We start from the raw sequence: 24,902 nt of genomic DNA on the forward strand, positions 1-24,902 counted from the left end.
TGCCTTGCGCTCTGCTGAACTGTTCTTGGTGTGCTTTTTCCTACTGCTATAGACATCCTCCATGGCAAGTTCATAAGCATTTCTCACCTTGTGCGGCTTTCAGGATGAGATCAGTACACCCCACCCCCTCAAAAAAAAAAATCCAGTTGTTTCACTACAATAAGAATTGTAGTGTCCTTACGTAAATAATAAATAGGTTTAAAAACAGTGCTATTAAAAAGAGGATTGGAGAAACTTGAGCTATGTTGATACCTTTTTGGGCCCTAAAATTTGTGTTCATGGAGTAACAGTGGTCATGCCTCAGACTGAAATGCTTTCCGTGGGAAAGGCAGTGAAATGTTAAGCGTTGTGTGCACAATATGAAGCTGCTTATGTGGGCTCATGGGATTTCTTCTGTGCTGTTCTTAAATAGAATAGAATCCTGCGTGGGGATTTCTGATATCTTGCAAAGAATAGAAAACTCACCAGTTCATCCAGACAGATGAACTGTTGGAGGGATCATTAGAAATGGAGAAATAGAGCATATTTCATACATACACGTTAGTAATCCTCAGAAAGGAGGTGGGGAGAGGGAGAAGCAGTGCTCAGGCTCATCTCTCTCTAAGAACCTGCCGTTTTCCCCCGAAGCACATGTGTTTGCTGTGTTAATTCATCTGTTTCATTTCCTCAATGGAAAATAAACAGAAGGCTGAGCCGTGGCCAGGGAATAGGAAGAATCTCAAACAGTGACCGCATTGCTTGCTGTCAAGGCATATACCTTGTTGCTTTTTTGTATTTTTCACATTTAGAAAATGAGTAATAATGTTTGTATTACGTATCATTCGGTGTTATGCAAGTTAATGAGATAATGGATACATAGTTGTTTGAAGATGAAATGCGTGATATAAATGTTGTACGAAGCTTAGTGAGGGTCTCTGTGTCAGGTATAGAGAGACCCACGGTAACTGCAGGCACACAGCTGGGAAGCATAAGGCAGAGGCACTCTAGCTAGCAGCATGTAAATTGACTTGAATCGAGCAGCAGGATAACACATTCACATGAATTTATCCCATGCTGACAAGCCCTGCAACCTGGCACAGAAAAGTACAAATGCTTCTTCTGGACTAAATCTGTTTGCTTCGTGGTATTTGAGGCTGGAAGTGTCCTGGAGAAGAAGCTGAAGCACAAGCTGTGTTGGCTCGGCGTGGCTGACCTGTTGGTCAAGTGCCAATGTAGTGTGAAGCTGAAGGGAGAAATGAAATGTTGGAGACATGTGTGCTACCCCAGAACGTGCAATTTTAATTAAGCTAGCAGTTGTGTGACAAGCCAAACTGGGGTAGAGTGAAAACTGTTGTTTACTGACGCATTTTAGCCAAGCTTGGGGGTAAGTTAATCAAAAGGATTAATGCCAACCTTTCTTCTAGTTTCCTGTTCCTACCGTCGAATCTTTCTTACTGTTACGTAAAGTAATCTGACCTGCAGAGAGTTATTGTCTGTTAGCAAAAGTAACTGGTCAACTTATCATTGTTATTTACTAGCAGACATCTTGGCTGCTTGCCATGAGTTTTGCAACCAGGCAACATCGTGGTACGCTTCCCTTGTCCCCGGTGTCAGCAGGCTTTTACTGCACTGAAGTAGTCTTACCAGTTCCTGGTGTAGCGTGACTTAGATGAATAAGTTGCGCCTTACTGGAGGGTCAAATGAAAGAAACGTGTTTGTAAGTCTCTTTGGTGGAAAGAGTGCAGAAATATACCATTTCCATACAGCGCTGCTTAACAGTGTCAAATTTGACACGGAAAGGTAGGAAAGGTGTGGCTGTGTTTGAATTCCTTTTCTTCTTTAGAAGTCGAATTTTGTTCACCTGTTATTGAACGATTTTGAAAGCATGAAGTCGCATAATACCTCATTTTCAGGGGGGAGATGGTTCGCTGCTTTATTTTGAGGGGTCTGTGTGTTTCTCTCAGAAAACTCAAATATGCCCTTAATTCGTTAACTAGATTTTTCCCACAAAAATTTACAATTACAAAGTTTACTATCGTTTTATTTGAGTTAAATCCATTGTTATTTGAAGCTAACTTATTTCCTTGGAAATTATCTTACAGATCTTTATATCTCACGACATGTATTTCCTTGGACTATTGTCTTTGCTTGTTCTGCAAAGTAAAGCCTTCAAGACAAATTTTCCTGATGAAACTATTGCTGAGCTTTCTGTGAATGTTTACAATCAGCTACGAGCTGCAAGAGAAGATGAGAATATTGTTTTCTGTCCTCTGAGCATTGCAATAGCCATGGGAATGATAGAGCTTGGAGCCCACGGAACCACTTTGAAAGAAATTCGGCATTCACTGGGTTTTGACAGCTTAAAAAATGGTAAGGACTTTTATAATCATGCTTTACAACAGGTTTTTAGACATAAGGAAACAGCTGGCAATGCTTCAGCAACCGTGGAAATGACCCGATATGTCCTCAGGTTATTAATCAGTAGGCTTCTTGACATCCTGTGTGATGGCCTGAGCGTGCTGAAGCATGCCTGAGTGAATTCTGTGTGAGCAGCGATGCTAATGGACAGTCCTGGCTTGGGCACCTGAATCTCAAGTGATTGCAGTTTACTGTAGGTCTTGGTTTCTGTCTGTAAAGTTAAGGATGCTCTTGCCTCTGGAGTTGTAAGAAGGCTCTCAGAAGTATCCTTTTTTCAAGGCTTATAATGAAACCTGAAAAGGAAAAGATTGCTTTAAGCGATATTACTTAGAAGTAGGAAAACTTTGTAATACAGCTAGAAACACCATCTCTGACAAAACTTGTTCTTGTAGGTAGAACATGTAGATTTTTGCCTGATTTGTCTGTGATGTTCTGTTTGCACGACGTGATACAGCATACAGGCTAATTTAGGAAATAGCAACATCTTGGTTGTTTCAGCGTGATACTTCTAGTTCCAGCCCCCAAAGTACATGATGATCTTTAAGGTCCCTTCGAACCCAAGCCTTTCTGTGATTCATGTGTTCCTGTCATCCTTGCTGAGAAACAAGAAAGCATTTATTTAACAGAGAACAATGCTACCACTCTGTAGTAAGGGGTGCGCAGAGTCATGCATCTGGATGTAGTGCTGTAGAATGCGTACGCAATGCCAAGCATTCTGATTTGTCTGCAAATGGAGAAGATGAGTGAATGGGAGAAAATATTTTGAAGAGAATTTTGATTAATTTTGATGTTGGCATAATGGACGTTCCTTGTTCATAGAACTCATTGGATGCGGAGTCCTTTGTGAATCGGTGTTGAGAGAGGAATTCTGAATACAATTCAGAAAAGATGTTTGGCGAGCTTCGAGTGCTGTACCTGTATGCAGTTGATGGCTTTCTGTAGAGATTACGGCACACGTTTAACTCTCAGATTTCTCTAACAGTTGATAGATTAACCCTCTATCTGTAACTTAGGAAGTTGAGCCGCACGTTTGAGGTGGGCCATTCACCGTTCTTGCATCAGTGTTAGTGAAAGTATTCCAACAACTTCAGTTTGAAATATTGCATTCAATTTGTAAGTTATATTGTGAAGAAAATGAGATTTTTCAGCTTCTGGTAGGCAATGCAACAGTACAAGCTTTCTATCTTCAGGCAGACTTTTCTGAATCCTTTTGGCTGGGAGGGTGGTTAGGTTTCTGTGGCTTTTAATCTGACGCTGTCACTGCCAGAGCTCCTCATTACCCAAGCAAATGATCCATGCTATATCCTGGGAAATTCTAGACCTGTCTTGAAGGGAGCTCCGTGGGGGCCCTAGCCATCAGATCTGAGACGCTGTTCCCTTACCAAGCTCCTGAATAATTATTTTTTAGAATGTAAGGAAAATCTGTTGATTTGTGGTGGCGAAGCATAGAAGTATGACTCATAAGAATAATTTTAAGTTACTTGATCTTGAGAGGATTATCATTGATTGCCGCTGTCTCTGGTGGGGTTCAAATGGCTTATTAATGTTGATAATTGCAAGTAGTTGAAAGAATAAGCTCTAAATAATGTGTTTTGCTTTGCAGATCGTCTTCTCAGATCTGAAGGTGTGTTCAGGTTTTAATCAGACTGCGTGTGTTGCTAACTGCTGGTTGTAGAAAACAGATTTAGACTTCCTTCATAAAATGACTGAATTTCTGGTGGGAAACTATGGAATTATTTTCTGAAGTGCTGTCACTGAACTTGTATTTCTTTCCTCAGGTGAAGAGTTCACCTTTCTGAAGGACCTTTCTGATATGGCAACTACTGAAGGAAGTCATTATGTTTTGAATATGGCTAACTCTCTCTATGTTCAGAATGGATTTCACGTTAGTGAAAAATTCTTGCAGTTGGTGAAAAAATACTTCAAAGCTGAAGTAGAGAATATAGATTTCAGCCAGAGTGCAGCTGTAGCTACCCACATCAATAAGTGGGTAGAGAATCATACAAACAGTAAGTTTACGTGGTTTCTATTTCCTGCAGTGAGTGTTTATATTTCTGGAGTTATGACATTGAATTTTTACCTTATCTTTTTTGTTTCTCCGGTCAAAGAGAATTCTAGTATGAGCTCTTCAGACAACTATATATTTCTTCCTTTGTAGAGAAGTAATGTTTTAAGTAATGTTAGCCACTGTCAGTCATGTGGTAGGATCTGTCTGAATATATTTGCCTGTGTTACTACCATGAAGTACCTGTAACATCTACTGAAGGAGAATGTTTTAATGGTAGTCATTTTAATAAGCTTTTAATACTGATTTCTGTGTTAAGTTATGAAAAAGTGTAGATAAGTTTTCCTGCATTTCACAATAGCACTTATCTGCAGAGGGCTTATTGGTCTATGCTTTGGCTGTGTGGAGGGCTGAGGAACTGATAGGTACAAGTTAGGGAGAAAAGGAATACTAATGAATAATAAAGGTAACTTCAGGCACAAAATGAGACCCTATGATCTAGTCTTTACAATGTGTGGTCATGAGATAACATGTTTAGAGTATTTGGTTGTAGGAATACTGTCAAAGCTCTATTAAAAAAAAGTGCAGTGGAAGGAAAGGAGTAAGCACAAAATGACTGATCTAAATGTTCCTATTTAGATCTGGTTAGTGTAGCACTTCAGGATTTCTTTTAAGGAATTAGCACATCGCTATGTTGTGTAGGCATTTAAGAATCCATAATGCTTTATAGGAAACTTGCAGCACTAAAGCTGAAAAACATCTTGCATAATGTGTTTAGTTCATTTTTTAAAAGATCAAGTTTTTGCCATGGGAAAACGGAACCTATTGTGATAAATTCTGCCCTTTATCTCAAGCTACAGAAATAAAGGGGGGAATGTAACTAATGCAGCAGCTCACGCGGTGTTCTGGGAAAACATCACATCTGAGGAAAAAGCAAAATTCTTTCTTCTTAAAGGAGCACCCAGGTCTCATGCTTAATGCCTGCCGCCTCTGCTGACCAACCTAGTAACCATCACCTTGGAAGGAACTGTTGAGCTAACAAAGGCAGCTGTTGGTCTCTTAGCATTAGGTTGCGATAGTAACGGTCCCTTAGCCTAATCTCTGAGCACTAGATCTCATTCCCTCCTGCCTGCCAGTTCTGACAGAGAAGGCTCATTTTCTCATTAGTTAAGGAGTACAAGACAGTCAGCTCTCCAGTTCCAGCATGTTTAAAATGATGGGAGGCTCAGAGCAGAAAATGTAACTGTCAAGGTTTCTCTGGCCAGAGAAAATTCTTAATGTATGTCTGTGTGTTAACAAGACGTGACTGAAAAGCTCAAGAGAAAATGATGTGCGAAATAATAAAGGGCAAGCGTATTCCTTAATTTTTCTTTTTTCCAACTCTAGAGTAAGTATGGGTCACATCTCATTTCTAATGGTATTCTAGTTGGGATGAAGTGTGAACAGTGACCCATAACAAATATTGCCATGTGATACACAAATTTCACACCAGTTGGTGGATGTCATATGCTCCAGAAATCAGAGTTTGTATTTTAAACAATGCATTAAGGCAGTAATAACCAGACTGAGCAATGCATTTGTTTTAACACTTTGTACTGCAGTGTCAGTTAAAAATAAATGAACAAGAAAGCAATCTGAAGTAGGCTGTAATTTGTCAAGAACACTGACAAATGTGGTCAGCAAGCCAAACTTAGCGATCTCAAAATCGTTTTGTTGAAAAGGAAGCCGTGTAAGATGAGCTAAAGCAGGTAAGGCTGTTTTCTCATGTAAATGACTTACTTAGGAATAGGAAAGAAGCAGCTGCCATGCTTAGCTGACGTACCTCCCTTGTGTGGAACAGATGCTAGATGTCTTTTTCTCTTGTGCTTTTTGAGAGCTAATGTCGGTGTAACCAATGCTGAGAATCTACATAGATTAGCCTTTACTAATCAGTGGGACGCTGCTTGATTAGAAACGGAACGCTTTAAAATTAGCCTAGGTGAAGTTCCAGTAGATATGCTTATACACTTGAAGCATCTACTTTTAAATATTCTTTGGATCAGAACCAGAATTTATAGATGATCTGACATTAAGAGAAAAATGGTGGAATGTATTACAGCACCGGTGTAAATAGTTTGACTTCCTTTTTCCTTTGAATTAATTTTGGGGTATGTTTAAGTAGTGATACAGTAACAGTTAGCTAACATGTCCTTGATGGAAAGATTTGTGCACCTACACTGAGACTTTAGGTTTACAAAACACTGGTGGTTTAATTTGAGATTGAATGGAACATCTGAATTGGAAATTACATGTTAGTACAGCTTTTTATTTTCTTGCTTTTTTGAGCTGTCTTGAGATTTGATTTAATGCTCTATTTGACGTGAAGACTGACAGTTGTTTTTCTTCTTAGATATGATCAAAGACTTTGTGTCATCAAGAGACTTTGGTGCTCTAACTCACTTGGTTCTCATCAATGCAATCTACTTTAAAGGCAATTGGAAATCACAATTCAGACCTGAAAATACAAGAACTTTTTCTTTCACTAAGGATGATGAGACTGAAGTGCAGATTCCAATGATGTACCAGCAGGGAGAGTTTTATTATGGTGAGTTGGAGATGTACCAGTTTAAATCTAACAGGTCTTTCCTTAATACCTTTATTGCGGTAGTACCTACTTGTGTAATCTGTTCTTCCACCTGGAGCTCTGAATATGGTGTTTGGCTAGTGGAGGGGTGCTTATTTAATGTGTTTTTATAATATATGTTTGTGTATTGTACCAGATAGTACTCATGAAGTCATTAAATGTTGTTGTTTAGGTATGTTGTAGTGCCACGTGATGAATTTCAGAATGTTTGTCCACTATATTCTGGTCTAGTTACAATTACAGAGCTATTCCTGCTTTTTAGTGAAATACCATTCTTATCCTATGTTAAGTACTAAAATGAATAGGCTGGACACTAGGGAGGACTTGTTTATTGTGAGGGTGGCTGAACCCTGGATCAGGCTTGCTAGAGAGATGATGCTCCCATGCCCCTCAGTGTTCAAGAGGCATTTGTATAATCGACTCAATAATACTTGCCAATTGGTAGTCAGGCAATTGTGCTCTATGATCTTTATAGGTCCCTTCCAACTGAACTTAGGTTCTAAATAAATGCGAAGTCTTAATATAAGGACACTTATCCATTACTACCCTAATATTCTCAGAGAGATGAAATGAATTCTTTAAATGGCAGAGGTAATGATTGGTTTTATCTTGAGCTTGAACTCCAGATATATTCTACACTGTCTAGCGTTGGCGATATTTTACTGTCTCCTTAACAAACTGTCTCCTTCTGAAAGAAGAACTCTCTGCCTGTTTCTGTGAAGGTCTTAGCTTTAGCAACTTCCAGACTTAAATGATAGAAGTTAGGTAGATAAGTAATAGGTTCAGAAGTATGATTACCTACAAACTGATTGCATAAGTGTACCTTGTTTAGGAAGGGAGGTGTAAGGTTTAAATCCTATGATGAAGGAACTTCGTTGGTTTTCTTTCACGGAATAGAGGGTCACTTTTAACTCCAGTACCTAGTGATCATTGCTTACCTCTTACGTTTCCCATATCTCTAGTAAAAACAAAAGAATGTACTTCTAATAGGCTTTTCCTGTTTTTCTTGCAGGAGAGTTCAGTGATGGCTCTAATGAAGCAGGTGGTATCTACCAAGTTCTAGAAATACCGTATGAAGGAGATGAAATTGGTATGATGATTGTTCTTTCCAGGCAGGAAGTTCCACTGGTCACATTGGAGCCGCTTGTCAAAGCCTCATTGATTAATGAGTGGGCTAACTCGATAAAAAAGCAAAAAGTCGAAGTTTACTTACCAAGGTGAGAATATGCTGCCATATCAATACAAGGGGGAAGGGTTGGAATAGCAGTGTAGGTAAAAACTAAACATCTTGATCAAGTCCGTAGTTACGTAGCACCCACACGAATGTTGCTGTGACAATGAGACCTGGGGGTGTGTAGAGGACAATAGTAGTTGTTTGAGCAACAACTGAACGCTGCGTTTGTGTCCCTTCCAGGTATAAGCTCCAGGAAGGAGAATTTCATGAGAAATATATCCACTCTGAGTGATGGCTCCCTTTCTATTGCAGATCTCATTATGGTTAGGTTCCATTTAGATAGGAGCCATACAAATATTTCAAGCTTGAATTAACAAAGCTGAAAAGTTTCATTTGGGTGCTAATTAGATTACTATTGCTGCTAATTCAAAAAGTTTTAATGGTGTGTGTGTGTGTGTATGTAGATACAAATAGTTGAGTGTTGAGAGGTAATTTCAATCAATATCTCTTTCTTAGATGTTACAAGGGTTGAACTCGTTTTCATTAGAGGAGCAGTAAAATTGGTTTATTTGTAGATATAAGCTGTATATGCTCAGAGGTATATTTACTCAAATGCCCTGTTACCTTCCCTAGAGTTGTTTCATCTGCCTCTAAATGTTTGTGTGCATATACTTGTTTACTACTAAATGTTGCTAATGTGTGGTTGCATCATAATGGTCTTCTAAGGATTCATGGTGAGTTCGTTAATTTCATTAGACTGTTTATATAACAATATGGTACACGCTTATGTACTTATTGAACTTTCTGTGGTGCTGTGCTACAGCACAAGGCAGCAGAAGAAAATAAACCACAGTGAACCCTTCCAGTCACTGAAATGGTTCTTGTTTTCATGTGATTTGTGCTGGTGCTAGATATCTCTTTTTCTCCCCTGCATGCGATGCACAGAATCCAGAGGTCTCTCAATCGTCGAGAATCTATGAAAATTAAGTTTCTTAATATAGGAAGTTAAAGTATCTAAAGTTAAATACATGAGTATTGTTGGAATTGTATTAATGATACTGGACTTAAGTTTATGTAGGCAGTTTTGGGTTTTGCTTGTTCGTTCTTAACCTAAAGCAGAGACTCCAGGGTCCTCTGTAGCTAGAATTTCGGACACAAGTTTGTGGCTGAGTTGAGGCTGTGTTTTTGTGTGGTCATATAATTTGCTTATTTATTCTGTACCCAACAATTCTTACCTTAGGCTAGTTTTCATGCCTGTCACTCTCATCTGAGAACCTCCAGAAGATTGTTAAATGCTTTTGGAATTGAGGTTAAGCAAAGGCAAAACAGGTACAACTAGGTTCTGATTACTTTCAGCGTTTTCCAGTTATGAGAGCTCTCGTGAACTTGAAATACCGCACAGTAATAGTGCAATTTCCTTATAAAAATTAGAAAGAATAATTGCATGCTCCCAAGGTGTTGGATTTCCATTAGAGATTCGGAGGGGATCTGCAGGATTTTATCAGTGCTCTAAATAAAAACTTCATAAATATTTTATGCTCTGACTCAGGAAGGCATGTTATGAAATGTGGCCTGCAGGCTCTGTCCACTGAGAAACTGAAAACAGCAGTGGAATAAAATTAATTTTTTATATCCTGAAAGATGCTATCAAATTATGAAGTGAACATTTTCTACACTGTAATAGGGCTGGAACACTAGCTTGAAAGCAGAGTTAATCACAACGCTATAATTTCTGTTTGCATTATCTTTGTGCAAATTACTCTTCTTAACAGCAATGGAGGAATTTGTACAGAATTGTTAAATTATACTTTTTCACTTTCATTTTCAAATCTGTTTGCAGCTTAGCCCAGACTAAAACAATCAACATTCTAATCCAATTTCTTCATAGAATTGAAACAGGCCATGAATCTAATTTACAAAACTCTATAACAATTTATTTGAACGCGGGAGAAGCTACTATCTAATGACGTCGCTATAGTCTGCAGATCACCCCTTGAAGACTGTCCCAGTATGCTTGGCTTTCTACATTGACCTTCCTGTTTCAGATAATGTTGAAAGAACCTTCTTTCTCTGAAAGTTGTCTTTCTCTCAAGAAAGCAAACCTTCTTTTTTTACTTGCTTTTTTGAGTCCCCTTCTGATGAGGTCAGATCTCCCGGTTCTTGAGATACGATCACAGAAGAGGAACAAAGCTGTGCACTGTTGCAATACGCATGTAGCCAACATCTGCAGCCTATATTTAGCCCTCGTAGAAGGACCTTGCCAGAGAGAACCATAATCTACCTTGATCTGCCTGGTCAGAACAGTGGTACTGTGGGATTTTCTCGTCGTTTTATTTTCAGGCTATTGAATTATGCAAGCTAGTTCTAGCACCTCGGGACAACCTTGCTGAAATTCCATCTGAAAAGTTGGAACTTATGTCAGCTGGCAGCTTTGTATTATGGGTTGTTTACTGGGCTGAAATTGCAGTTCAGATCCTTAAGGCCTGTCTTCTAAGCAAGAAATAGTTGATTTCTCAACTGGAGCCATTGCTTTGCTGCTTGTTCTGCAGAGTGTAATATATTGGATCCAAACTGAGAATTGGGCATTTCTTGCTTTTTCTCACTCAGAACTTTTAGTAAGCCTTGAAATTACAGCCTTTGGGATGAGTCACACTAGGCTGTAGTTACACTTTTGCTGTATAACTGGAAAGTGTACTCAAATCCTCTTGATTTCGTGGATCCTGAGCACCTAGAGACTCTACTAAAAACTCAGCATTTGAGAAGAGTTATGCAGCCTCATGCAAGATGAAGCCGTCTTTTTTCTTGTCTTAACAGTCTGAACTAGAAGATGACTCGATACATTTGAAGCTCTGTACAAACTTAAATTCTGGATTGTCATAATTGTGGACAATCGTCAAGGTAAAGGATAGCAGGGTAGATTTAGGTCGGCTGTAAGGAAAAAGTCTTTAACAGTAATGGTGGTAAGGCGCTGGAACAGGTTGCCCAGGGATGTGGTGGATGCCCAGTTGCCGGAGACTTTCACAGCCAAGCTGGACCAGGCTCTGAACAACCTGATCTAGCTGTGGATGTCCCGTTGATTGCAGGGGAGTTGGACTGGATGACCTTTAAAGGTGTCTTCCAACTCCGAGAATTCTATGATTCTATAAAGCCTTCTATTTCTTTAAGAATGCTACCATACTGATGCATTTCATACCAGAACACGATGAGGAACTTCTTCCAGTATGTGAATCTTTAGTCTCTTCTGATTCTTTTGAGAACTGCCAAAACAGAAAAATCACAAGCAGCAGTTCTCCTGTTTTATTCCAGGCATAGACTAGAATTCATTTGGACAGGGTATGTGACCACTTCTGAAGCTGCCAGTGATTTGTCAGTCCCGAGCTGTCTCCAGATCTTATTTTAACTTGCATAAAATTCTTCTCTGGATAATGACTAATATATATTCCATCACAAATCGTTATGAATGTGTTTTGTGAGGAAGAGTCACTCGACTCTTAGCCGATTGTCTTTTGATGTCCAGATTATCCCTTTTCAAGCTGCCAAGGCTTCTATACGCAGAGTTAGGGATTGCACGTACTACTAGCATGCCTTTAATTCATCCTGCATTAGAAAACATTTTGGCTGTGAAAATAGTAAACTAATTAGTGTAAGCACTTTTACGGGAAGCGTTGCTGTGCTGTACAGCTGTTACTGAATTTTGTATTTCATGTTGTCTCAATTTCAGTTGTCATTACCTGGGAGTTTTAATCCTCTAGTAAGAACTACTTACATTAGTTCTCATGCATTTTTCTTTCATTTTCCAGGTTCACGGTAGAACAAGAAATTGATCTGAAAGATGTAATGAAAGGTCTTGGAATTACGGAAGTGTTCAGCCGTAGTGCTGACCTCACTGCGATGTCTGGTAAGGAGAGACATGAGAGTACTAAAATCATCCACTTGAGGATCACCAGTAAGATCTCCAGTGTGTTTTTATTTAAAAAAATAATAATAATAAAACCTGCTAGCACTTCTGATCTTCTGGGATGTTTTTTGTGATGCAGGGTGGTTCTTTGTCGGAGCAACTGAGATGGGTAAGCAACCCATTGGAATGGGAGGGAGTATTTTTGACCTGGGAAGTAGTTGTTGAGTTTTAGAACTGGATCTTAGAAATGTGCAAGAGGCAGGTCCGTGTTAGAGCAATGTGTGGCTTCTGTGCCTTAATAGCAAATGAGATTTACGCGCCGAGGTAGTTGTCATCTTTCTTCTCCAGAGGCCATTTCTTCATGGCATTAAGAGCATTAAATGCTTGTATTATTGGTTATCTCCCCAGACTGATACTTTCTGTATGTAAGTGTAACAGGAAAGGGTTCTGAGATGGAAATACGTGTGCTGCTTGTCCATTTCAGTACATAGTGAACAGTTTAATTCTGAAGTTCAAATGTCTAATACTTCTTTTCAGGTGGAAAGGAGGTATTTAAGCTTTTAATACCTCCTAAAATGTTTGAAAGTGTCACAAATGGTATCTGAGTTGCTGTTGCTCAAGTTCTTGTGTGTAAGGAAAGTACTCATGTGGGCAGTATATTTAGCACGGTCTGTCTAGACCTGTGGTGTGACAGACGGGAATATTCTCTATCTAGAAACGTGTTACCAGTGTGGGATGACTGATGTTCTTGTAATTTATGCTTATGTACTTACGCTCTGTGTTACGCTTCTACTCTGTGGGTTACTGTCTAATCAGCCAGAGTCTTGCTTAGCTGATGAGAAGTAATTCCTAATTGTCTGTTCCTGGAAGCAATCGTGCTGGTGTATCTTGTTCGAGGTAGTAGTAATGAAGTATAAAACTTGCGGCTGAAGCATTTAGAATTACATCCTTTTCATTTTTGCTATGTTAGGAACATTGTTAATAGGTTATCGTGTAGCCTATTCTGCTATTTTACTGCTTTTACTTTTCCTGTAAAACTGTAAGGAAAGCTGGAATTAGCTAATGTGAAAAGAATTTGCATAAATGAATAATGCTTCCTTAATTTTCAGAAGAAAAATGTTTCCAATTTCTCTGCTGCTCTAAAGAAAAGTAAGCTTTACAGTAACTTCTCTATGTACCAAAAAATATTTGCTAGAGGAAAAGAACCAAGGAGAATGGAAAATGCATAGGGCAAGTTGAACCCCAAGGGCAACGCTTGGTTCTTATTTCATTTTATTTGAAGTATGCCTAAACATTGGTGAGTAATTCTGTAGTTGAGGTTAGCTGGAAGATTGGAACTCGTTTGTTTTAATCCATGCGATTGTTTTAAGTTTAGTATTTTTGACAACTGTACTGTATAAAATCAAAATGTCATGTTTTGCATGAGTGAGTTAACTCTGCCATTTAAAGAAAAGCTTGTTGTTTAAATATAAAATGGTGTATATACATAAAACTTGATAGTTTTACTGTAGCATTCTCTTCTTTTAAGAGAGCATGTGCTGCCAGGAAGCAGGTATTTCATAAACTAAGGATAAGAAAATATTATTGAAGTACTGTCTTCAATGAAAAACGCTACTCATGCTATGGAGATAAAATTTCAGGTAATTAAAATACAGACAACTTTTCCTACTTCTAATTTTTACCTCATAAAATGAGGAGAGAGGAAAAAGGAACAAAAAAGATAAAGGCATGTTTAAAGCTTGCTTTCACAAATGCCAGAGTAGTATGTCAGGTAGCAAGGAAGCTGAGGCCATTAGCTTATGTGCAGCTCAGTGTTAGCACTCTGAGAATTCTGCAATTACATGAAAACTTTAAATCCAGACATTTGAATGAGAAGTTTTGCTGAATACTGCTAACTTAAGAAGAAAATAAGGAGACTTCTGAGAAATTCTGTTTTAAAAACCTCTCCTTCTCCTGTTGCTGTTGCCTTTGGATTGTTGTCAAGGAAAGTCTTCTGTGATTTCAACAGCCCTAATCCTGTAATCAGATCCAGGCACAGACTGTTGACTTCAGTCAAACTCTATGGGTTTAATGGATATAAATGAAATTGGAGGATTACAGAATTTTCCATATTTAGTTTTTTACTTTTTATACTCAATTGGAAAAATAGAACCGGATGAGTCAGTTTTACCTCTCAAGATGTCTGGACTGTGAGCAACCAAAGATTAAGTGTTCATCTAGATGCTTGCTTCAGATGTAGCTCTCTTGCAGAAATCGTCAACTTGTGGAGGTGAGTAGGAGGACATTTTGATTTGGCGACCTGGTTGTGAGTGTTTGACTCACTTTCAGTATAAAAAAAAAGAACTTTAGCGGATGTTATTTCCATCTCTGATTCTACCTTGCGTTCAAAATAATCAAACTTGAAATTTGTTAAAAAAAAAATTTTTTTTTGAAAGAATTTCTGGAGTTCGGGACTTGATGAATTACCCAAACTTGGAGTTTGAGTACCTTGACACTACTTAGAATTTCAGCTAGTTTCAGACTGCTGTGCTAAAGGTCAGCTTCTCTTTGAAATGATGGTAGTATTTTTTTTGCTGTTGTAGAATGCCTTAACTGGCGACTGCTCTTAAGATAAAGGTGACCTATGTTTCAGTGAGCTGTGAGGTGTTTTTAATGACTGATTTCACAATATTAAGTGATTGGAAGAGCACCATCTCAGTAAATAGTACTTCAGTCTTGACTGAGGTAGGTATAGTTTTTCTGGGGCGACCTAAGGTAGGAAAGCCAATAAACTTGCATGCTTTTCTTTAAAACGAGACTTGCAGAGCAACCATTTGGCAGCTCTGAGTAGGAGTTTGCAAGCATATGGAGTGCAGTGACAAATGAAATGTGATGCTAACAGAGTCATGTACGTTAGAAATAAGCCTCAGATCACACCTACGCATTAATGGCTATCTAGGCTAGGGTCTTGCAGAAAGCCTAAACTATTGTACCAAATCTCCATGGGGCTTTTCTGAGTAATAGTTAACGGAACACATTGCCTCCTTAGAAAATCTGGTTTCAGAGAAGCTACTAGAAAAAAAGGTTCAGGTAAGCTTAATCTCTTCCACTTTTGAAGGGAAAGTCAAGTATGTTGTGTGTGACGTTGAATTTATGCAGCCTCTTGACAATCACAAAATACAGCAAAGAGAAGGATAATGTCACCTAGTGTTGTCCCTGCCCCCCATAAGGAATCAAACTCAATTCAAGGAGGGATGTAATAGCAGCAATATAAAACAAATAGTCTAGAAAAAGGAAACTGGGATGTGAAATTGCTATTTTTGCCATCCAAGGACAAAGATATCCATCAGAGTGAAAGGTAAGAAACTGAAACCAGATAAAGGTGCTCTTATGGAAAACTTAACCACACACTTATTTGGATATGGTTTGAGGTGATGAGACTGGGATTAAAAAAAAAAAAATGCTTCAGCGCAATTGGAACTATCCACACTACATTGACTGAAGACTTCCTATACATTCTGTGGCTCAAAAACTTGGTTTAATACATAAAGCACGTGCTCAATGAGAGGATATTTTACTCCAGGGAGTAAGCTATGCTGTAGTTTTCATCTGTGAGACTTGTTTTGTACTGAAGTAACAATAATACTGTAGCTGGAGATATTTCATCTCTTCTTTTGTGGTGCACTTCTTGTATTCCTGTCAAGAATATCTTATTTTCTATACTTAGATCCAGAATACATTTACGACTTAGCTCATTTTTATAGCTGATGGTAGATGTTAGTAATATTTGTGTTGGCTGCGTTAGGACCCGATCTCATAATAGTCAATAAGCTCATTAGATGGAGACTGATCTCTTAAGGTGCTGAGTGTTCTGGCTAGAAATATACTTCAGAGTAACGTAATGCCATGCTATGCAGAATTGAACATGCAGGATTAAAACAGGGAGTATTGCTGTGAATATTACAGGTCACGGGAGCAGGCTGAAGTACTGTGATAAAAATCATGATTGAAGGGCGTAATTAGGATAAGTGGAAAGTTTTAATAGTAAATATTTAACTGTGTTTAAGATACCAGAAAAATGCTGTTTCAAAGCTTAAGGTTGCCAAGTTCTTGTTTTCTTCTGTTTTGTCATATGTAGCTCAAGTGCTCACAGAGCTTTGAATTGGTCTCAAGCGAAAATAGCAGAACACAGCTACCTGGAACGAAGAAATGTGCAGAACTGACCATTAAACTTAGCAGGAACCCTGATAACATGACAAGTTTACAAAGTCAGCACATGCAATGCTAGACACGCAATTGGAATTGGGTTTGCATGGGTCTGTCACCCTTTCTGGCTTTGTGTATCTTCTGTACGCAATCACTTCTGTAAATGATCTTGCGTGTCCTAGGTTTGGTGCCAAATACTTTTTTGGAAACTTGAGTCTTAATTCATTCTTAAGAATGAGAGCTTTAGAAGGTGACTATTTAACGCTTGATTATACCGCTTATCCAGCTATTTTAATAGACAACACTTGAGGTTTAGAAGTGCTGATAACATTGTGTTTTCTGGTGGCATTTTTGTTGATAGAGAAGGAGAAAAAAGCTGTGGGAATTGTGCTCATTTTTCAAGATAAATGAATGCTGCATGTCCTATGTTCTTAAACAGTAGAAGTTTTATCCTGGCTCTCAAAGTAACACTGCTGAAAGCTTGGGTCTGATGCCTAGGATTTCTAGTATTTAGTAGTCTGCTATGGTTTACTACACATGGTTCCAAAGGGAATCATTTAGGGCTTCTGCTGGTGAGATTTAAAGTCAGCAGGTGAACTATGAGGTGTGGTTTGGTTTTGAGTGCATATAGCAGTAGTGAGACCTGGGGAGAGGCGTCTTAAACTGTTGTCTCTTGTGGCTTTGGTTTGTTTGTATTCGAACTGACGGCTGCAGTTACAGATGACAATTGGAAAAAAAAGAAGTCCTAAGCTTTCCCTCTTTACTCAGCCTTCAGCTGCAGTTTTGGCATTGAACATTTTGTTAAGGATCAGAAATGCAGAAAAGTAAAGCTGTCTCAGTGGGGTGGTTAGATTAGATTTTCATGGTTGGGTAACTTCCTGTTGAGAGAGCTTTTATTCCTTTCTAACTGCTAGTTGTGCTTTGTCATTACTGTGGATTTTATGCAGGTACAATAAATGTCTATCTAATCCTCATTATATCTTACTGATGAAACTTAGTCAAACTGATTAAATAATGCTATGCATTGCTTTCTGCAGTCTGGTCTGATCGCTTAAATGATGAAGAAAAGTAGTGGAGCATCCGCTCACTCAAGCAAGTGTGGGCTTGGACCTAAATTAGAAAACGGGGGAAGAAAAATGGAAAACAAGACTGAAAATAACTCAGTTCTGTGGTGGTTTTTATGGCAGTAAATGTGTTTAAAAGAAACTGAAGGGAGATAATGGCTACTATACTGATGCTCTAGATAGTGCCATGCTATTCTAATGCATACATTGTGTATATATAAAGAGCAGTACAACCTTGAACGTGGTAACTGGTGCTATTAGATGCGTTGGTAGAACCTACTTTTGTGCAAGTCCTATGCACAAAGCTCTTACCTTTTCTGATGTGGTATAGAAGTTGGGTGATAGCACTAAGGTGTTTGACTGTTTTCTTCAGTGTTTCACTCTTACTGTAGAACTTCATGAAATATATATTTTTTTCCTCTCCAGATAACAAAGAACTTTTCCTTGCAAAGGCACTTCATAAGGCTTTCCTAGAAGTTAATGAGGAAGGATCAGAAGCTGCTGCTGCCTCAGGTACTTGACCGAAAAACAGAATGAAATCAGATGTTATTCTATGTTAATTAATATCATAACAGTTATGCTGAGAAGCTGGGAATCTAATGTGTAGCACGAGGGCAGCTCAGCATCTAAACTGGTTTTCAGAACAGAATTAGGGGAAACTTCTGTAACACTTCCTTAATGTGGTGTGTTTCACAGAGTTTTGAGGATCCTGTGGAAAATCTTCCTTGTTTTGCTTCTGAGCGTCAGGCAGGTACAAACTGCAGTTTGTTCTTCATAGAGCTTAAGTGCTCCTAAATTTTGATGTACTAGTTGAGAGTGGTCAAAAGCATTTGATCCAGAATGGTTAGGAGCAGAGTTGATGCAATTGCATTTTTATAAGCTCATTTAGAGAAGCAAGATTAGAAGTGTTAAATGGAAAACCTAAGTTGCCAGTATTGATGTTAGGTGGCCAGATGGTTGATTGAGCTGGTTATCACGTAGTTTTCCTGAAAATAACTAATGTTTTGTATCATTAGCTGATTTCTACTTGCCTCTACTTGTGCTGGAGGAAAGGATAAATGACTTCCTTGCTCGTAAATACCAGTAACTAGCTTGGATTGTAGCATTAATATGGACAGGGATTGCTGGCATGCATCGGTTTTTATTGTCTGTGCAGTGAAACTGTAAAACTAAATGAAACACTGGGAAATAATGCCCTGGAGAAATCCATGTGTTGCCGAATAAAAATAATGAAGAGCCAAACCCTACCTGACTCCTACTTAATTTTACCCTTAACCTCTGCTTTTTTAAAGACTCAAGTGGAGCTAAAACCTGCAACATCAGCCCGTTTAATTGTTGCATACTCTGTATCTGTTATGAGTTACCTTTTCCTGTCAAATGAAGGCTTGAAGCTGTTAAAAGAGGCCGGCAGTACTGTGTAGCATAATGCATCTTATTCTACATGGAAGCAGAATTCATAATTGCTTTTAAGTTTCTGCATCTTATAAGCTGCTTCCTTGGCCTGGGAAATTGTACCACTCCACTTTTAATTGCTCTACTTTTAATTATTCGTAAAGCATAAATAAACATGCTGCTACTCTGTAGGCCTCTTTGATTTTTGGTTAGATTGTTCATGCTACTTCTTGGTTACCTCAAGTGCTGGAGTGTGGGACGTCAGTGTTTGTTCACGAGCTTCGAGTATGTTTCGTTAGATCTGGAGAGAATGTATGGTAATACTTAAGCTTCCTGTTCTTTATCCTTTAGGAATGATAGCCATTAGCAGAATGGCAGTACTGTATCCCCAAGTTATAGTTGATCATCCTTTTTTCTTCCTGGTCAGAAACAGAAGAACAGGTGAGACTTTCACTCCTCACACTTTGCGCGGTGCATTGTCGGGTATGAAAGAAAAATGCATATTTTGAACAAATTCTTTGTGTTATAAACCTTTCTTGATTGATTTTGAAATAAACATAAAAAGGCTGACACTTTCTATGTCCCCTCAGTGTTTCTTCAAGCAAGACACCAAAATCTGATGTAATCCTGAGTAGTACTCATCCTGTGATTACGAATATGAGAAAGAAAAACTCACCCTTTTCATCAAAATGTAGTGTTACTCCCCTGACCGACCATAATTATTGTACTCCATAAGCACTTGGCACTTGTACTGAGACCAATAAGCTGTGTTCCCAGTACCGAGTGATTTGCATAATGGACAGATATTACAGCTGTGAATAATTCTGGTGTACTCCTGAAGTGTTCTGTGGCAGGCAAGGGATGAGAACAGCACTTGCAAAATGGGCAATGATTAAGTAATTTCTTAGTTTCATATTTGTCTTAATGATGTGGATGTGGCTGGGTTGCAAAACAGTACTGTACAGCCACTGAGCATCAGAGGGTTCTGTGTTCCAGCATCTTAACTGTTCTACAAACAGGTGAAGGAAAATTGTAATGGTTATCCTTATTCACCAGGATATCCTAAGTGCTTGTAACTGGTTACTAGTTTTAAACAGGTATAGAAATACGTAAGCATGAAAGCTAGAAATGATGATTAAATAGCCTGGGGGGAGTAGTATTTGCATAGAGAATTCCTTATTGTAAGTTGCACAGTGTGGAATAAATCAATGAACAAGAATCTAGTAATAATCACCGATTGGTATGGCTTTCGATGCTCATTTTTAATTCTGTGAGGAATGTTATTCCCCTTCTCAGGCCGGTGAGGGTATGACGAGATGGAGGAAGTCTGGTTCAGTTAAGCTCTGACTTCAGATAGGCTAGCTGCGTGCTTTGAAACCCCACCAGTCTAGAGAGCTCTGATTCTACATCAGTGGCAGTATTTCCGTGAGCCTTCACCTGAACTACTGGAATTAAGGTGAACCTCTGTTTAGATTTGTGGTGGGTTGTGAATCAAGCCTTTAGAACAAGCTGAAGGGTTCTGAAATGCAGACAGTGTCCATTGTTCTTGGCTGTGTAGTGTATTAGGTCTGAATACAAAGAAGTCCTTATTCTCTAGTGTTGCTGATCCATACAATTTCACGGGTACCGAATTCTAACACATAAATTCCTATAAAAATTCTTTACCACATGGAAAATAACTCAGTATTCATCAGCTTTTAACTTCAGCATTTCCTTTCAGTTCTGATGACATCTTCACTCCTTTCCTTCCTTTTGTCACAGGTACTGTGTTATTCATGGGGAGGGTAATGCACCCTGAAGCGATGAATACGAGTGGCCATGACTTTGAAGAGCTTTAACTACTGCCAGCTACCAAAATGAGGAAAAAAGCACATCAAGTTTGAAGTTAATATATTTAAGGTTTGCTGTGTATTTTCCCCCCAAGAGATTGTTTAAAATGCTTTCAGATCTATGTGCAAGTCAGTTTCCAGAGGAAAAGTTCACAGTATTAAAATAATGGTTCTGTTTTTGTTATTGTGATTGCTGTGTCCTTAAAATAAAACTGTGTACGTGTCAACAACTGTTTCTTGTTCTAGTGAATTGTAAAGTAAAAATCTTGCAAATCCATAACTCGTGAATTGTTTACAGTGCAAAGACTTACTGGATCGATGAGACAGGAGCAGAATGTGTTCAGCTCTGAGTACTCAAATGACAAACCGTCATGATTTACAGTTGAACTACATCTGGAAAATGTAATCTTGTAATAGTAAACAGACTGCAATGTGCTGTCTCAAAGTTAATGGAAGAAACTAAACCTAATGGATTCTGTCTGAGAACTGTGGTGTAGACTATGTAAACTCCACCGCGTGATTCTAAAATGCTGCTTTTATGAATGCTCCTGCATGCAACTCCGTGGTTCACCTTCCGTAAGTGTTGATACCAATAAAATTTGATCGCATGACTATTTCAAGCTAGTCAGTGTAGAATAGCTGTGTATGTCCAAATTAAAATAGTTGAACAGTCACCTCGTGTGAACATTTTTCTCCCCAAAAGTAGTTGTTCTACTTGAACCCGAGCTTTGCAGTATCTCAATTCGGTGATTTAGAATGATCTTAAACTAAAATGCAAAAAACATTTATTTTCTTAATTTTAAGTGTCTGAATGTGTTTAGATCATAAGTGTCAAAAGGAATGACATAATCCTTCTTGTTCCCTTTTTGAGTATTAACAGACAGAGGAGAATGACATATACTACAAGTAATGTTACCCTGTGAATTACTTGTAACTTCCATTTTCAAGTTATCACCAGACAGGCATGTAGTTTTGTCCCTCACTGTGCAAAACATAAGATGAATGGAAATTATTCATAAAGGTAAGAATAGGGGGGAAGAAAGGGTGGAGGAGCTCTTTTGAAACAGATATTAAGTACAGACTTCTAGGTAAGTGGGGCTTGAGTCAATACAAGTTTGGTCTTTTGCATTCCCACGGGAGCAAATACATATTGGCAATTGTAACTTCTACTAAAGGACTTCTCTGGTATGCATTCAGTACAGAACAGACTAGATACTGCTAACAAAGGTATTCATGCAAGGAGAACTTGCCAGATTTGACACATTGTTCACTCTTATCCCCTGGGTACAAATCTTACAGGACAGACTACAAAGTGGTGAATGATCACTGTGGAGGCTGGTTATGGTGCCTCAGAGAAAGGGCGTTTGAGCACATATTGAGCCTTGCCTCCTTGAACTGTTTGGAGCTATTGCAGGAGGAAAAATGAAGCTCCTTGGTAGTACTTCAAGTATTGTAGTTTCCTATTACCCCTAGTGTATATTAGTCTTGATTCTTAGATTTTTTGTATTGAAATTTAAACTAATCTTAATACGTTACAGTTAAAAAAAAGTATGTATCATGCTTAGCATTTCTTTTGCTTCCAAAGTAGGAGCAGGACTGCTTTTACCAAAATGGAGAACTAGCCTCAGTGTGGGTAAATCCAGCTTCTTTGACACGGTTACAGAAGGGCTGGTTCTACATATTCAGGTGATTTATGAGGAATCATTTAATGCATCGAAAAGTAACATGTATGCCAAGGATCTCAAATGTTTTTAACCTTATCAGGAGCCCAAGTTTCACACTGTTACACACTTCTTAGCCAGTTTTTGAGGTGCTTATTGAGGTAGAAAGTCAAGGGAAAAGCGGATAACTCTCAAATAAGTTTATTCCTAGTTCACTGAAAGTTATTCCTGGCCAATTTTGTGTTCTTTGCCCTAGTTTCTTGCAGTGTAGGTGCTCCTTACCAAGGGAAAGACTTTGAAGATAGACTTGAACTAAAGCTGAGGAATTATGGAAGGACAACTGCCAGTCAGAAGGATATCAGGCAAGTGCATGTACAGCCCTAGCAGTTAGACTGAATGTAGGTACTAGTTGGAATGAGTTTCCTATGCCAAGTCTCAATCTGAGAACTGGATAATTGCCTCAATGGGCGTATTAGAAAGCAAGCAGAAACAGAAGTGCAAACACTAGCTATTTCGTTTCATATTTGCCTAGTTCTAGCAAAATAGTTATTTACTGTTTTTTGAAATTAAATATCTTTTTTTATAGTATGAATGGGTTTATTACCAAATTATGTTTGTATACCGCATAGAATGCAGCGCTCAAACTATATTTTCATTGATATCTTAAGTATTGTTACCAGTTTATTGAGACACATAATGTTCCATTGTGGTTTTAATCTAGGTTTTTGTATATTCTTTTCCAAGATACTATTGCTTCTGAGACAAAACTAGCAACAGTTATTTTTGTCCTAGTGTTTTTACGGTAAGGGGAAATTGTTAGTGTCCCATATGCGAGTTTAGGTGTGTAGTCCTTTGAAAAAAGCTTTGTATTTTGTGTTGGGGGGTTATATCAGAAAATAAATTCTGGAACTCTATGGTTGTGCTGTGTAAGTGACCCATGATGCGAGTGTCTACTGAAATCCTTCTGTGATGCAGACAGTTCAAGCACAAGATGCAAGTTCCCTAATGCTGCCATCCTCTCTCCATCTTGTATTCATCTCCCAGAGTGCTGCTGGAAATGCTTTTCAGAGCTTCAGTTGAAGAAAGTACTTGCCTTGCTAATCCTTTTAGTAATGGTGCTGTGACTTGAAGCTGACTGACTTAAGTGATAAGGTCTTTTAAGTGTGGGATCTTGAGCAGCAAGCATTTTTCTGGATTAGTACTTCATTCAAACAAAAACTTGACATGTTCTACACAATAGAATTTTAATGTTGTTCTTCTAAGCACTAATTTTCACTGTCTTTCCAGAGTCTTGTTTGAAGTACTTGTTTGTTTTTAAAAATTTAACCAAAACACAACCAGCTGTTCAGATTCACAGAAGGAACTAGAATGTTATTGAAAATGGCAAATTTTTGCGTAGGACAAACACACCTGTACTTTTTCGTGGAAGCCAGTCAGTTTCTGGCTGTGATTTTTCTATTAGATGCTATGTGCTTTTTATTTAATATAACATCAAAGTCTGTAGTTGAATTCCAGTAGGGACTATGTTTCACGTTTTGAATGTGATTTGCCCTACCACGGTGTTATGGGGATGCCCAAGCATGAAACTGGGCTTCTGTGGGACTGAATGGAGTAAGATAGCACTCAAGATCTTAGTGTTATACCAGAAACAGAAAAAGTTACTCAATGGTCCTGCTGCTAATTTCCCAATGATGGACAGAAGAAACCACAAGATGTCACTCTATCCTAAGAAGCCAAGAAGTACTTTCTTGTAGGGCAGTAATCCTAGGGGAATATTGAGAAGCTGAGTGTCCTGAGTAAGAGTTGGTAGCATGTAGGCTTTGGCAAAAACTGTGAATTGCTTGTATGTTTGAGGACGTAATTAGACACAGGTGCCTGAGAATAGGAATTGGAGGAGTAACAACTGTTCTGTTGAACTTTCTCCTGCTTCTTGGTAACTGATTGCTGGATTAAATCCATTGTTTCTAGTCTTGGGATTCCTGGCATTGTATTCTTGTTTCTAGAGCCATTGCACAGAATTCACAAGGTAAGTTTAAGTAGACAGATAAACGCAGAGGGTCCTGGGGAAACAAAGGGATATTGGTGTTCAGCATGTTGGGTAGTAGCAAAGCTCACCAGCCAGCTAGCCTCATCAGTATGGAGAGCCCTGAAGAGGAGTCACAACCCTCATTTGAGGAGCTCCTTCATATGCTGCTTCTGTATGGCTTTACATGCATTTTCTAGATACATCAATTTGTTAGTAGATTTATTTGTAGTGCCCTGAGAAATAGCTTTAGGACAAGTTAATTTGGGCTCTCTTAGCCTTGATAACACTTGGTTAAAATATGCTTCCTTCCGTGAATGAGAAGAATAGAGATTACATTATGACAGTTCCCTGACAAGTGACTTCAAAAAGCAACGGAGAAGGCTATTTTTCAGAAAGACCATTAAACCATATGGCAGCTCATTTTCCACCCTCCTTCATTGCAAGCATAATAATCTGAAAAGCATTTGAGGAAAAGACAGATAAAAGTCTGCTATTTCCAGATAATGTGTCCTGATGACTCAATAAACAAAGGTTTTCAAGTGGGAGACGTGTTTTACCTTTGTATCTCCTTCAGTGCTGTAAAGCCCAGCTTATTATTTAAATTTACTTTTTGGAACTTTTTTTTAAATGGAACTTAGAGGTTATGTG

At 38.5% G+C, this 24,902-nt stretch overlaps 1 protein-coding gene across 3 annotated transcripts in view; it reads left to right on the forward strand.

Moving 5' to 3' along the window:
* Positions 1–21,187, forward strand: part of SERPINI1 (serpin family I member 1) — a 38,743-nt gene extending 17,556 nt beyond the window's left edge. The window contains exons 1-9 of one of the 3 annotated variants that reach the window (XM_021395552.1): positions 1,630–1,779; positions 2,082–2,349; positions 4,176–4,406; positions 6,792–6,986; positions 8,038–8,242; positions 12,000–12,097; positions 17,773–17,859; positions 19,090–19,179; positions 20,500–21,187. In XM_021395552.1, coding sequence (XP_021251227.1) covers positions 2,100–2,349; positions 4,176–4,406; positions 6,792–6,986; positions 8,038–8,242; positions 12,000–12,097; positions 17,773–17,859; positions 19,090–19,179; positions 20,500–20,576 — 1,233 coding nt within the window. In that variant the 5' untranslated portion in view covers positions 1,630–1,779; positions 2,082–2,099 and the 3' untranslated portion in view covers positions 20,577–21,187. Of the gene's footprint in view, positions 1–1,629; positions 1,789–2,081; positions 2,350–4,175; positions 4,407–6,791; positions 6,987–8,037; positions 8,243–11,999; positions 12,098–17,772; positions 17,860–19,089; positions 19,180–20,499 lie in introns of those variants that run through there. The other 2 variants (XM_021395553.1, XM_021395551.1) reach the window with 2 other exon arrangements.

This window comes from Numida meleagris, chromosome 4 (assembly GCF_002078875.1).
Source record: "Numida meleagris isolate 19003 breed g44 Domestic line chromosome 4, NumMel1.0, whole genome shotgun sequence".
NCBI classification, from domain to species: Eukaryota; Metazoa; Chordata; class Aves; order Galliformes; family Numididae; genus Numida; species Numida meleagris.